This window comes from Somniosus microcephalus, unplaced genomic scaffold, assembly GCF_052327205.1.
Source record: "Somniosus microcephalus isolate GS21.2 unplaced genomic scaffold, FLI_Smic_1.0 unresolved_chr4, whole genome shotgun sequence".
Taxonomy (NCBI): Eukaryota; Metazoa; Chordata; class Chondrichthyes; order Squaliformes; family Somniosidae; genus Somniosus; species Somniosus microcephalus.
Window position 1 is genome coordinate 51210497 of NW_028225182.1, and position 15452 is coordinate 51225948.

General features: G+C 52.2%; 1 protein-coding gene across 1 annotated transcript; it reads left to right on the plus strand.

The window, feature by feature from the left end:
* Positions 1–1778: 1778 nt before the first annotated feature.
* LOC147091082 (monocarboxylate transporter 13-like) lies at positions 1779–14945 on the plus strand. Its single transcript, XM_085977145.1, has 4 exons — positions 1779–2001; positions 4009–4152; positions 5660–6448; positions 14111–14945. The coding sequence occupies exons 1-4, from the start codon at positions 1797–1799 to the stop codon at positions 14308–14310; spliced, it is 1338 nt and encodes a 445-aa protein (XP_085833271.1). The 5' UTR covers positions 1779–1796; the 3' UTR covers positions 14311–14945.
* Positions 14946–15452: the final 507 nt, after the last annotated feature.

Below are 15452 nucleotides of genomic sequence, written 5' to 3' on the forward strand. Positions count from 1 at the left end.
CAAATCTACTCTTTATTTCACTTCCCCAGTATAAATCCCTACGATTTATATCAGGCTAACAACCCCAAAATACAAACCCCTACGCAAGGGTCACTTGCATCCACACAATATGACACAGTTAAACACGTCCGCGATTTGACTGTTAAATATAAAGTTACCCAAACTCAATCACAAAGCTGTTATTATGATCTGACTGAAACTCACAAACTTACTCAGACTCAATCAAAAAAGCCCCCTCTATGATTTGACTGAAACATACATTCCCCACTCCCCATCAGCTGTCTCTTGGAGTTGATTGTAGGCCCGAATCTTTCTGTTCTACCGTTGGCTTCCCACCCCACTGTCTTCGAAGTGATCTTTTACTTAAAACCAAAACCAACTTGCTATCTTGAAACACCCCCCCTTGACATTCAACGGCATTACCATCGCCGAATCCCCCACTATCAACATCCTGGGGGTCACCATTGGCCAGAAACCTAACTGGACCAGCCACATAAATACTATGGTAACAAGAGCAGGTCAGAGGCTGGGTATTCTATGGCGAGTGTCTCACCTCCTGACTCCCCAAAGCCCTTCCACCATCTACAAGGCACAAGTAAGGAGTGTGATAGAACACTCTCCACTTGCCTGGATGAGTGCAGCTCCAACAACACTCAAGAAGCTCAACACCATCCAGGACAAAGCAGCCCACTTGATTGGCACCCCATCCACCACCTTAAACATTCACTCCCTCCACCACCGGCGCACCGTGGCTGCAGTGTGTACCATCTACAAGATGCACTGCAGCAACTCGCCAAGGCTTCTTCGGCAGCACCTCCCAAACCCGCGACCTCTTCCACCTAGAAGGACAAGGGCAGCTGGCGCATGGGAATACCACTGTAACATTTGCATGTTGAATTGTCATTGGCCCGCAGGCATCTGTAAGGACTGCTATTGTTTAGATGACCCAGGGGTCCTGACTCCATCTTGTCCACACGTGCTGCTGTTTGATTGAGAAAGCTTACAGACCTGATGCTTCATTAAAAGAGTTTAAACTGTAATACTCCGTTGTCCTGCAATTTATTATTCACACACCATCCTGACTTAGAAGTATATCGCCAATCCTTCATCATCGCTGGGTCAAAATCCTGGAACTCCCTCCCTAACAGCACTGTGGGAGCACCTTCACCACACGGACTGCAGCGGTTCAAGAAGGTGGCTCACCACCACCTTCTCAAGGGCAACTAGGGATGGGCAATAAATGCTGGCATTGCCAGCGATGCCCTGTTCCCATAAAAAAACGAATTAAAAAAAATATATATATATCCTGGCCCCTCCTATGCACACGATGGCCGTATCAAAATGTGTGAATTGTCCCTCGTATTGTCCATTGATTAGAGATAACTTTCTGACAATGCAACATTCCCAAGGTGACTAGATATGCGAAGTGTTGGTTTCTGTTCGCATTCGTATTCAAATGGTTCAAGGCCCGGCCCATTGTCTCGGCCTGTACTGATACTAGTTATTCGGGGGCCATGGTCTTCCTTAACAATGTAACCCCTGAAGGTAAATGAATATGTGAATGTTCTTGTTCAGAAGCATCCGTATTTTAGATTGTCTGCGATCCAGTCGTAGTTTCGGCTGCAATGCTTGAATTAACCCTTTATTGCCGAGCCCTTTTTGCGGGCTCTGCAGTTCTGGGTTTTTATATTTCATAGTCCAATTTTTACTGTGGGGGAGGTGGGGAGGAATGGATCCCACACCCCGTTAACCTTTTCAGCGTTGTGTTGTCTCCGCAGATCCCACCGTGGCCAGCGATGGCCGAGCCTGTCTTCAGCGAACAGCCAGACGGGGGATGGGGTTGGATGGTCGTCCTGGCCGGCTTCTTGAATAACTGCCTGTTGGTCGGCGTCACCCGATCTTTTGGGGTCTTCTTCTTCCACTTCACCCTATACTTCCAGGAGTCGTCCAGCCGTGTCTCCTGGATCACTTCCATCGCTATGGCAATGCAACAGTTTGCGAGTTAGTCCCGTTTCCTATTTTGATGTTCTCCAAAGTTACTTAATTTTTTAAGTACATCTCCTCCCAAGTGGGCCAGTGAGTGAATGGCCCAATCAGTGTGGCCAGAGGCATAGATAGGAATAGGAGGAGGCCATTCAGCCCCTCGAGCCCTGGGACACTCCACTCTGTACATCACCCAGCACCGATCCCTGGGACACTCCACTCTGTACATCACCCAGCACCGATCCCTGGGACACTCCACTCCGTACATCACCCAGCACCGATCCCTGGGACACTCCACTCAGTACATCACCCAGCACCGATCCCTGGGACACTCCACTCAGTACATCTACCAGCACCGATCCCTGGGACACTCCACTCAGTACATCACCCAGCACCGATCCCTGGGACACCCCACTCAGTACATCACCCAGCACCGATCCCTGGGACACTCCACTCTGTACATCACCCAGCACCGATCCCTGGGACACTCCACTCCGTACATCACCCAGCACCAATCCCTGGGACACTCCACTCAGTACATCTACCAGCACCGATCCCTGGGACACTCCACTCAGTACATCACCCAGCACCGATCCCTGGGACACTCCACTCAGTACATCACCCAGCACCGATCCCCGGGACACTCCACTCAGTACATCACCCAGCACTGATCCCAGGGACACTCCACTCAGTACATCACCCAGCACCGATCCCTGGGACACTCCACTCAGTACATCTACCAGCACCGATCCCTGGGACACTCCACTCAGTACATCACCCAGCACCGATCCCTGGGACACCCCACTCAGTACATCACCCAGCACCGATCCCTGGGACACTCCACTCAGTACATCACCCAGCACCGATCCCTGGGACACTCCACTCAGTACATCACCCATCACCGATCCCTGGGACACTCCACTCAGTACATCACCCAGCACTGATCCCAGGGACACTCCACTCAGTACATCACCCAGCACCGATCCCTGGGACACTCCACTCAGTACATCACCCAGCACCGATCCCTGGGACACTCCACTCAGTACATCACCCAGCACCGATCCCTCGGACACTCCACTCAGTACATCTCCCCAGCACCGATCCCTGGGACACTCCACTCAGTACATCACCCAGCACCGATCCCTGGGACACTCCACTCAGTACATCACCCAGCACCGATCCCTGGGATCTGGTCTTTCCCAAACCCCGTTGACTGTCACTTCCTGGGTTTTCATCATAGACGTTTCCTCAGCTCTGTTCCCAATGATCGACTGTGTTATTTTTTCCAATTGTTGATTTAACAGCAGTTGGAACATCGGAACAGGAGGAGACCATTCAGCCCCTCGAGCCTGTTCGGACATTCAATGAGCTCAGGGCTGATCTGTATCTTAACTCCATCGACCCGCCTTGGTTCCGTAACCCTTAATAATCTTACCCAACAAAAATCTATCAGTCTCAGTTTTGAAATTTCCAATTGACCCCCAGCCTCAACAGCCTTTTGGGGGAGAAAGTTCCAGATTTCCACCCCCCTTTGTGTGAAGAAGTGCTTCCTGACATCACCCCTGAACGGCCTGGCTCTAATTTTAAGGTTCTGCCCCCTTGTTCTGGACTCCCCCCACCAGAGGAAATAGTTTCTCTCTCTCCACCCGATCAACTCCTTTAATCATCTTCAACACCTCGATTAGATCACCCCTTAATCTTCTAAACTCGAGGGAACACAAGCCCAGTCTGTGCAACCTGGCCTCGGAATTTAACCCTTTTAGCCCCGGGTATCGTTCTGGTGAATCTGCGCTGCTCCCCCTCCAAGGCCGAGATATCCTTCCTGAGGGGCGGGGCCCAGGACTGAACCCAGTCACTCCAGGTGGGGTCTGACCAGAGCTTTATATAAACTGAAGCATCCCTTCCTCCCCTTTGTATTCCCGACCCCTTGAGATAAAGGCCAACGTTCCATTAGCCCTATTCATTATCTTTTATACCTGTCCGCGAGCTTTTCGACCAGTGTTCTCACTTTGTTTGCATTGGCAGGTCCGGTGGGGAGTGTATTTGGGAAGCACTATGGAGCCCGCCCGGTGGTGATGGTCGGTGGGGTTTTAGCCTCTCTGGGGATGCTCACAGCCTCGTTCGGACAGAGTCTTCTGCACATGTACCTCTCCATCGGACTCCTGACAGGTCAGTGCAATGATTTTCATATAAGGCCGCCTTTTCGATCTCTTCATTTGGGTTTATTTCTGCTCTCTGAGCGCTCTGTCAGTCCTGCGATCGCACGCAAACCCTCAGCATCAACAATAGGCCTCGTTCAAACCAAGAGAGATGCACCAGGGCCTCTTTGGGAATTGTCCATCCTGGGGCATGGGCTGTGGGCTTTTTTTATTAATTCATGGGATGTTGGCGTCGCTGGCATTTATTGCCCATCACTAATTGCCCTCGAGAAGCCGCCTTCTTGAACCGCTGCAGTCCGTGTGGTGAAGGTGCTCCCACTGGGAGGGAGTTCCCAGCGACGATGAAGAATCGGCTGATATACTTCCAGGTCAGGATGGCGTGTAACTTGGAGGGGAACTTGGAGGTGGTGGTGTTCCCATGCGCCTGCTGCCCTTGTCCTTCTAGGTGGTTGAGGTTGCGGGTTTGGGAGGTGCTGCCGAAGAAGCCTTGGTGAGTTGCTGCAGTGCATCTTGTAGATGGTGCACACTGCAGACACGGTACGCCAGTGGTGGAGGGAGTGAATGTTTAAGGTGGTGGATGGGGTGCCGATCAAGCGGGCTGCTTTGTCATGGATGGTGTCGAGCTTCTTGAGTGTTGTTGAAGCTGCACTCATCCAGGCAAGTGGAGAGTATTCCATCACACTCCTGACTTGTGCCTTGTAGATGGTGGAAAGGCTTTGGGGAGTCAGGAGGTGAGACACTCGCCGCAGAATACCCAGCCTCTGACCTGCTCTTGTAGCCACAGTATTTATGTGGCTGGTCCATCTCTCTCCAAGTATCTCCCCCCCGCCCCCCTGCAGAAAATGACTCCCTCACTGGGGTAGGGGCTCCACAGGCAGTGTATTCCTCCACTTCCTTGCCCAAGTGGCCATTTTTCATATGAAGCCTCGATATTAAGTGATGCTTGGCTATCCAACTCTGAAGTGCCATCACAGACGAACCCAACCCTGTCCCCAACACTTGTCCACCCACCCATGCAACTTCAGCAATGATTAGGGGCTCGTGCAGATCCGCTCGGGAAACCGCTGTTTCCTAGGGCTACCAACTCTGATTGGATGTACTCCTGGAGGTCACATGACATTTGATCACCTGACATTTGATCATAGACTATTACAGCACAGAAGGTGGCCATTCGGCCCATCGTGCCTGTGCCAGCTCTTTGAAAGAGCTCTCCAATTAGACCCACTCCCCCCCCCCCCCCCCGCTCTTTCCCCACAGCCCTGCAAAATGTTTCCTTCTCAAGTATTTATCCAATTCCCTTTTGAAAAGTAGGAGAGAAGATGGAATAGATTGGAAAGCAGTGAATACGTGAGGCTAAGCTTGGATTTTAAATGCCCATAGATTGTACAAGAACGGGAAGACTGAAGAAGGTGAGGAGTTCCAGTTTTGAGATCCTGGTGAGGTAGAGTAGAAGACTATGAAATGGCCACACACTAATTGAGAAAACATACTTCACTGTTCCTTGTTTTGCTCTCCAGGTTTTGGTTGGGCTTTGGTCTTCACCCCCACCATGGCCATGATCGCCAGATACTTCAAGAGACGCAGAGCCCTGGCTACCGGTTTGGCGTTTACCGGAGTGGGGGTGGCGTCGTTCTTTTTCTCTCCGCTGTTTCAGCTCCTGATCGATGAGTATGGTTGGCGTGGGGCCCTCCAGATCCTGTCCGCAATGATGTTGAACCTCTGTGTCTGTGCGGCCCTGCTCAGACCCATCGGGCTCCAAGAGGACCTTCTTGTTGCTTCAAGCGGACATCCCGATGATGGAAAGAAAGGCGCTGAGTGTTGGGGCAAAGTGACCTCTGCCTTTGATTTGACCCTTTTCCTGCACCGTGGCTTTATGGTGTACACTTTCGCAGCGACTCTGATGACCACAGGCTACTTTGTCCCCTACGTCCACCTGGTGGCTCATGGAAAGAACCTTGGATTGAGCGATTATGAGGCTGCCTTCCTGCTGTCTGTCACCGCCATCTCTGACACTGTCGCTCGCCTGTTCTCTGGCTGGCTGGCTGATCTCAAGCTGATCCGGACAATCCACATGTTATTCCTCTGGAGTGTTCTCACCGGACTCAGCCTTTTCCTCATTCCTGGAGGGCAGACGTATTCCAGTCTCATGGGGTTCGGTCTCTTTTACGGCTTCTGTGCTGGAGGCCTTGCCCCGCTCTTCTTCTCCACTCTCCCAGATATCGTAGGAATTGGCCGGATTCTCAGTGCAACCGGGCTCTTTCTGATGTTCCTGAGTATTGGTGGATTACTTGGGCCTCCCCTATCAGGTAAAAAATGGTCTTCTTTGGTGTTTTCTTCCCCCCTGCTCTTTTTTTCATCCTCTGTGGCAGTGTTGACTTGAAGCCACTGTCTTCGGTCCCTGCCACAAACTCCGTTCCCTAGCCACCAACTCCATCCCTCTCCCTGGCAACTGTCTGAGATGAACCAGACTGTTCACAACCTTGACCCTGAGATGAGCTTCCAACCCTATATCCGCGCCATCACCGAGACCGCCTACTTCCACCTCCGTAACATCGCCTGTCTCCGCCCTTGCTTCAGCTCATAACATAAGAAATAGGAGCAGGAATAGGCCACTCAGCCCCTCGAGCCTGCTCCGCCATTCATTAAGATCATGGCTGATCTTGGGCTCTTCCCCGCCCGTACCCCATAACCCGTCACTCCCTCATCTGCTGCTGAAACCCTCATCCATGCCTTTGTTACCTCTAGACTTGACTATTCCAACGCACTCCTGGCCAGCCTCCCACGTTCTACCCTACGTAAACTTGAGGTCATCCAAAACTCGGCTGCCCGTGTCCTAACTCGCACCAAGTCCCGTTCACCCATCACCCCTGTGCTCCCAGTTAAGCAACGCCTCGATTTTAAACTTCTCATCCTTGTTTTCAAATTCATGGCCTCACCCCTCTCTATCTCTGTAACCTCCTCCAGCCTTACGACCCTCCCAGATCTCTGCGCTCCTCCAATTCTGGCCTCTTGCGCATCCCGATTTTAATCGCTCCGCCATTGGCGGCCGTGCCTTCAGCTGCCTGGGCCCCGAGCTCTGGAATTCCCTCCCTAAACCTCTCCGCCTCTCTCTCCCCTCCTTTAAGATGCTCCTTAAAACCGACCTCTTTGACCAAGCTTTTGGTCACCTGTCCTAATACCTCCTCATGTGGCTCGGTGTCAAGAGCTCTCCAATTAGTCCCACTCCCCCCTGCTCTTTCCCCACAGCCCTGCAAATGTTTTCCTTTTCAAGTATTTATCCAATTCCCTTTTGAAAGTCACTATTGAATCTGCTTCCACTGCCCTTTCAGGCAGCGCGTTCCAGATCACAACAACTCACTGCGTAAAAAAAATCTCCTCACCTCCCCTCTGGTTATTTTGCCGATTATCTTCAATCTGTGTCCTCTGGTTACCGACCCTCCTGCCACTGGAAACAGTTTCTCCTTATTTACTCTATTAAAATCCCTGATGATTTTGAACGCCTCTATTAAATCTCCCCTTGACCTTCTCTGCTCTAAGGAGAACAATCCCAGTTTCTCCAGTCTCTCCACATTAACTGAAGTCCCTCATCCCCTGGTACTGTTCTGGTGAATCTATGCACCCTCTCCAAGGCCTTGACATCCTTCCTAAAGTGCGGTGCCCAGAATTGGACACAATACTCCAGCTGAGGCCTAGCCAGTGATTTATAAAGGCTTAGCATGACTTCATAGAAATCGTAGAAATTTACAGCACAGAGGGAGGCCATTCGGCCCATCATGTCTGTACTGACTGAAAAGGAGCTCTCCATCCTAATCCCGCTTTCCAGCTCTCGGTCCGTAGCCCTGTAGGTTCCGGCACTTCAAGAGCATATCCAAGTACTTTTTAAATGTGACGAGGGTTTCTGCCTCTACCACCCTTTCAGGCACTGAGTTCCAGACCCCCACCACCCTCTCCTCAACTCCCCTCTAATCCTTCGACCAATTACTTTAAATCTGTGACCCCTGGTTATTGACCTCTCTGCTAAGGGAAATGGGCCCTTCCTATCCACTCTATCCAGGCACCCATGATTTTATACACCTCAATTAGGTCTCCCCTCAGCCTCCTCCATTCCAGGAGCTGGGATCCCTGCCCTTGTTCTCTGTCCAGTGGCACTTTGTGGAAACTGTGTGCTGTGGAAAAGAAAGCTTTGCATTTCTACAGTGCCTTTCAGGACCTCAGGACGTCCCAAAGCGCCTCACAGTCAATGTACTTTTTGAAGTGTAGTCACTGTTGTAATGTAGGAAACGCGGCAGCCAATTTGCGCACAGCAAGCTCCCACAAACAGCAATGTGATAATGACCCGATCATCTGTTTTAGTGATGTTGGTTGAAGGATAAATATTGGCCCCAGGACACCGGGGAGAACTCCCCTGGTCTTCTGCGAAATAGTGCCTTGGGATTGTTTATGTCCACCTGAGAGAGCAGATGGGGCCTCGGTTTAACATCTCATCCGAAAGACGGCCCCTCCGACAGTGCAGCACTCCCTCAGTACTGCCCCTCCCACAGTGCGGCGCTCCCTCAGTACTGCCCCTCCGACAGTGCGGCGCTCCCTCAGTACTGCCCCTCCCACAGTGCGGCGCTCCCTCAGTACTGCCCCTCCGACAGTGCGGCGCTCCCTCAGTACTGCCCCTCCCACAGTGCGGCGCTCCCTCAGTACTGCCCCTCCCACAGTGCAGCACTCCCTCAGTACTGCCCCTCCCACAGTGCGGCGCTCCCTCAGTACTGCCCCTCCGACAGTGCGGCGCTCCCTCAGTACTGCCCCTCCCATAGTGCGGTGCTCCCTCAGTACTGCCCCTCTGACAGTGCAGCACTCCCTCAGTACTGCCCCTCCGACAGTGCGGCGCTCCCTCAGTACTGCCCCTCCCACAGTGCGGCGCTCCCTCAGTACTGCCCCTCCGACAGTGCGACGCTCGCTCAGTACTGCCCCTCCCACAGTGCCGCGCTGCCTCAGTACTGCCTCTCCCACAGTGCGGCGCTCCCTCAGTACCGCCTTCCTGACAGTGCGGCGCTCCCTCAGTACTACTCCTCCAACAGTGCGGCGCTCCATAGAGTCATAGTCATAGTTATACAGCACAGAAAGAGGCCCTTTGGCCCATCGTGTCCGCGCCGGCCATCAAGCCCTGTCTATTCTAATCCCATTTTCCAGCACTTGGTTCATAGACTTGTATGCTATGGCGTTTCAAGTGCTCATCTAAATGCTTCTTGAATGTTGTGAGGGTTCCTGCCTCTACCACCCATTCAGGCAGTGAGGTCCAGATTCCAACCACCCTCTGAGTGAAAAAGTTTTTCCTCAAATCCCCTCTAACCCTCCTGCCCCTTACCTTGAATCTATGCCCCCTGATTATTGACCCCTCTACTAAGGGGAAAAGTTCCTTTCTATCTACCCTATCTATGCCCCTCATAATTATGTACACCTCAATCAGGTCCCCCCTCAGCCTTCTCTGTTCTAAGGAAAACAACCCCAGCCTGTCCAGTCTCTCTTCATTGCTGAAGCGCTCCAGCCCAGGTAACATCCTGGTGAATCTCCTCTGCACCCTCTCCAATGCAGTCACATCCTTCCTATAGTGTGGCGACCAGAACTGCACACAGTATTCCAGCTGTGGCCTAACTAGCATTTTGTACAGCTCCATCATAACCTCCCTGCTCTTATATTCTATGCCTCGGCTAATGAAGGCAAGTATCCCATAAGCCTTTTTAACCACCTTATCTACCTGTCCTGCTGCCTTCAGGGATCTAAGTACATGCACACCAAGGTCCCTCTGATCCTCTGTCCTTCCTAGGGTCCTACTATTCATTTTGTATTCCCTTGCCTTGTTAGTCTTCCCAAAATGCATCACCTCACACTTTTCAGGGTTAAATTCCATTTGCCACTGTTCTGTCCATCTGACCAACCCGTCTATATCATCCTGTAGCCTGAGGCTTCCCTCCTCGCTATTTACCACTCCACCAATTTTTGTGTCATCTGCAAACTTACTGATCATACCTCCTACATTCATATCTAAATCATTAATGTACACTACAAACAGCAAGGGACCCAGCACCGATCCCTGCGGTATACCACTGGACACAAGCTTCCAGTCACAAAAACAACCTTCGACCATCACCCTCTGCCTCCTGCCACTAAGCCAATTTTGGATCCAATGTGCCAAATTGCCCTGGATCCCATGGGCTCTTACCTTCTTGACCAGTCTCCCATGCGGGACTTTGTCAAAAGCCTTACTGAAGTCCATGTAGACTACATCAACTACACTACCCTCATCCACACACCTAGTCACCACCTCGAAAAATTAAATCAAATTGGTTAGACATGATCTCCCCCTGACAAAGCCATGCTGACAATCCTTGATTAATCCTTGCCTCTCCAAGTGGAGACTAATTCTGTCCCTCAGAATTTTTTCCAATAATTTCCCTACCACTGATGTTAGGCTCACTGGCCTGTAATTCCCTGGTTTATCCCTACTACCGTTCTTGAATAATGCTACTACGTTATCTGTCCTCCGGTCCTCTGGCACATCCCCTGTGGCCAGAGAGGTTCTGAAAATTTGTGTCAGAGCCCCTGCAATCTCCTCCCTTGCCTCACACAGCAGCCTGGGATACATCTCGTCTGGGCCTGGGGATTTATCCACTTTTAAGCCTGCTAAAACTGTTAGTACCTCCTCCCTCTCAATACTAATTTGTTCAAGTATATCACAATCCTCCTGCCTGATTTCTATGCCTACATTGTCCTTCTCCATAGTGAACACAGATGCAAAATATTCCCTCTCTCTCTTCCAACAACAACATGCCCTCAAAAAAGCCTCGGCACCGCCGGGCACCCCCAGCTAGTATACTTATAAAACACCTTGGGATTTTCCTTTATTTTGCCTGCCAATGTTTTTTCATGCCCCCTCTTCGCTCTCCTAATTTCTTTTTTAAGTACCCCCCTGCACTTTCTATACTCCTCTAGGGCTTCCACTGTTTTTAGTCCTTTGTTTCTGCCAAAAGCCTCCCTTTTTTTCCTAATCCATTCTTGTATATCCCTTGACATCCAGGGTTCCCTGGGATTGTTAGTCCCATCCTTGACCTTTATGGGAACATGTTGGCATTGTACTCTCTCTATTTCCTTTCTGAAAGACTCCCACTGCTCTGATGTGGGTTTTCCTACAAGTAGCTGATCCCAGTCCACTTTGGCCAGATCCTGCCTTATCATATTAAAATCGGCCTTTCCCCAATTTAGAACCTTTATTTCCGGTCCATCTTTGTCCTTTTCCATGACTACCTTAAATCTCACCGAATTATGGTCACTGTCACCAAAATGCTCTTCTACTGACACTTCTACCACTTGCCCGGCTATATTCCCTAGAATTAGGTCCAGTACCGCCCCCTCTCTTGTAGGACTTTCTACATGCTGGCTCAAAAAGCTCTCCTGGATGCACTTTAAGAATTCTGCACCCTCTAAGCCTTTCACACTCTGACTATCCCAGTTAATATTGGGGAAGTTGAAATCCCCCACTATTATTACCCTATTATTTGCACATTTCTCTGAGATGAATGTTTGGGGGCCTATAGTACATTCCCAGCAAAGTGCTTGCCCCCTTTTTGTTTTTAAGTTCTACCCATATGGCCTCATTAGAGGAACCTGCTAAGATATCATCCCTCCTTATAGCAGTAATTGACTCCTTGATTAATATTGCGACACCCCCTCCTCCTTTACACCCCCCTCTGTCTCGCCTGAAGATTCTATACCCCGGAATATTGAGCTGCCAGTCCTGCCCCTCCCTCAACCATGTCTCTGTGATAGCAACAATATCATACTCCCATGTGTTCATCAACACCTTCAGTTCATCCACCTTATTCGCAAGACTCCTTGCATTAAAATAAAATCCATCCAGCCTTGCCATACTCCCTTGTGCCATTACGTATTTGCTCTGCCTTCCAGGCTGACTTGTTTTTTCCTCTATATTTGGCTGTGCATCACCCCCTACTATAGCTCCACTCCGTATCCCACCCCCCTGCCAAGTTAGTTTAAACGCCCCCCCCCCCCGCCCCCAACAGTACTAGCAAACCTCCCCGCAAGGATGTTGGTCCCATTCCGGTTCAGGTGCAACCCGTCCGACTTTTACAGGTCCCACCTTCCCCAGAAGCGGACCCAGTGATCCAGGAAAATAAAGCCCTTCCTCCTGCACCAACTCTTTAGCCACGCATTCATCTGCTCTATCCTCCCATTCCTGTACTCACTAGCACATGGCACCGGGAGTAATCCAGAGATTACAACCTTTGAGGTCCTGCTTTTTAATCTGCTACCTAGCTCCCTAAATTCTTGTTGCAGGACCTCATCCCTCTTTCTACCCATGTCGTTGGTACCAATGTGAACCACGACCTCTGACTGTTCACCCTCCCCCTTCAGAATGCCCTGCAGCTGTTCAGTGACATCCTTGACCCTGGCACCAGGGAGGCAACATACCATCCTGGAGTCACGCCTACGGCCACAGAAACGTCTATCTGTTCCCCTTACGATAGAATCCCCTATCACTATTGCTCTCCCACTCTTTTTCCTCCCCTCCTGTGCAGATAGACGTTTCTGTGGCCATAGACGTGACTCCAGGATGGTATGTTGCCTCCCTGGTGCCAGGGTCAAGGATGTCACTGAGAAACCATCTCCCCCAGCAGTATCCAAAACGGAAAATCTGTTGGAGAGGGAGATGGACCCAGGGGCCTCCTGCACTACCTTCCTAGTTCTTTTACTCTGTCTGGCAGTCACCCATTCCCTGTCTGCCTGTGCACTCTATCTGCGGTGTGACCAGCTCGTTAAACGTGCTATCCACGAAGATCTCAGCTTCGCAGATGCTCCACAGTGACTCCAGCCACAGCTCCAGCTCTGATACGCGGATTTCGAGTAGCTGCAGCTGGAGACACTTCCTGCACATGTGTTCGCCCTGGACACCGAATGACTTCCCACATAGCATAGGAGGAGCATTCCACGCTGCCGAGCTGCCCTGCCATGTCCTACCCTTAATTTACTCCCTTTACTTCCTTTAAATTAAAGAATATTAAATTCCCTCAGTACTGCCCCTCCAACAGTGCGGCGCTCCCTCAGTACTGGCTCTCCGACATTGCGGCACTCCCTTACTACTGCCCCTCCGACAGTGCAGCGCTCCCTCAGTACTGCCCCTCCGACAGTGCGGCGCTCCCTCAGTACTGCCACTCCGACAGTGCAGCGCTCCCTCAGTACTGCCCCTCCGACAGTGCGGCGCTCCCTCAGTACTGCCCCTCCGACAGTGCGGTGCTCCCTCAGTACTGCCCCTCCGACAGTGCGGCGCTCCCTCAGTACTGCCCCTCCGACAGTGCGGCGCTCCCTCAGTACTGACCCTCCGACAGTGCGGCGCTCCCTCAGTACTGACCCTCCGACGGTGCGGCGCTCCCTCAGTACTGACCCTCCGACAGTGCGGCGCTCCCTCAGTACTGCCCCTCTGACAGTGCGGCGCTCCCTCAGTACTGCCCCTCCGACAGTGCGGCACCCCCTCAGTACTGCCCCTCCGACAGTGCGGCACTCCCTCAGTACTGCCCCTCCGACAGTGCGGCGCTCCCTCAGTACTGCACTGGAGTGCCAGCTTAGATTTTTGTGCTCAAGTCTCTGGAGTGGGACATGAACCCACGACCCTCTGAGTTGGAGGTGAGAGAGTGCTGCCCACTGAGCGACGGCTGACACTACACTACTATGGGCGTCAGGCAAGGCCAGGATTAGGCTTGGTTGCGATGCCCCCTGTAGTTCAATAGCCCACCAACACTCACTTTCTAGGCTCACCCATGAAGGGTGGCCATTTTAAGTGAAAACATACCCCAGTGACACGAAGGACAGGGCGTGTGCGGGGAGTTAGAAACTGGCACAGCGGGAAAGACTAAGCAGTGAGTTTGGTGACTTTATGTGACTCTGTCTTGCCTCCCTCCACTCAGGGTTTCTGGCGGACCAGACGGGAAGTTACACCACCTCCTTTATGACCGCAGGTGGCTTCATCCTGGCGGGATCTCTCGTCCTGCTATTCCTTCCCAGCTTCTTCGTCTGCACGACGATCCTTTGCGGGCGACGGACTGGCAATACAGCCCGCGCCGAGGGTAGCGGAGAGCACCCTGCCCCGGAGACGGAGCGAAGCTGATCCAACGAACTGGCGGGGCTGGGCCGTGGGGCTTGCGGGACAGCAACCGTTTGCTGATTCGCCAACGCAGCTGGAAGATTCCCGGCCCCACCGCAACAGTGCCGCACCACTCCGCTCGTCAGGAAATTCCCCTCGACCTCATTTCATCCAACGTAGCACCACGGGACCTCACCAACCCCGACACTTGCAAAGGGAAGGGGGTAAATCAGCTAGGGTCACCCCTGCTTGCTGGCCCGAGCCCCAAGCAGTGAGTCTGTTTGTTCAATATGTATATAACTATGTATCGTCAACACCTTCACCGAAGCGTACGAGAGCACGGGCCTTACACTAAACATCTGTAAGACAAAGGTCCTCTACCAACCTGCCCCCGCCATACAGTACTGCCACCCGATTATCAAAATCCACGACAAGGCCTTGGACAACGTGGACCACTTTCCATACCTCGGGGGCCGACTATCAACAAGGGCAGATGTCGACGACGAAGTCCAACACCGCCTTCAGTGTGCCAGTGCAGCCTTCGGTCGCCTGAGGAAGAGAGTGTTTGAAGACCAGGACCTCAAACCCAGCACTAAGATCATGGTCGACAGAGCAGCAGTGATAGCTGCCCTGCTGTATGCCTCAGAGACATGGACTATGTACAGCAGGCACCTCAAAGCACTGGAGAGGTACCACCAACGCTGCCTCCGCAAGATCCTGCAAATCCATTGGCAGGATAGGCGCACCAACGTCAGTGTTCTCGCTCAGGCCAACATCCCCAGCATCGAAGCTTTGACCACGCTCGATCAGCTCCGATGGACGGGTCACATTGTCCGCATGCCCGATACGAGACTCCCAAAACAAGCGCTCTACTCGGAGCTCCGACACGGCAAGAGAGCCCCAGGTGGGCAGAGGAAACGCTTCAAGGACACCCTCAAAGCCTCCTTGAAAAAGTGTAACATCCCCACCGACACCTGGGAATCCCTGGCCCAAGACCGCACAAAGTAAAGGAGAAGCATCCGGGAAGGCGCCGGACACCTCGAGTCTCTTCGCCGGGAGCAAGCGGAAGCCAAGCGCAGGCAGCGGAAGGAGCACACGTCAACCCAAGCACCCCACCCACCCGCCCCTTCAACCACCGTCTGCCCCACCTGTGACAGAGACTGTAG

Coding starts and splice junctions, on each gene's coding strand:
- LOC147091082 (XM_085977145.1), top strand. CDS start 1,797: ATGGCCGAGCCTGTCTTCAGCGAACAGCCAGACGGGGGATGGGGTTGG. Junction 4,153..5,659: donor CTCCATCGGACTCCTGACAG/GTCAGTGCAATG, acceptor TTTGCTCTCCAG/GTTTTGGTTGGGCTTTGGTC. Junction 6,449..14,110: donor ACTTGGGCCTCCCCTATCAG/GTAAAAAATGGT, acceptor CCCTCCACTCAG/GGTTTCTGGCGGACCAGACG.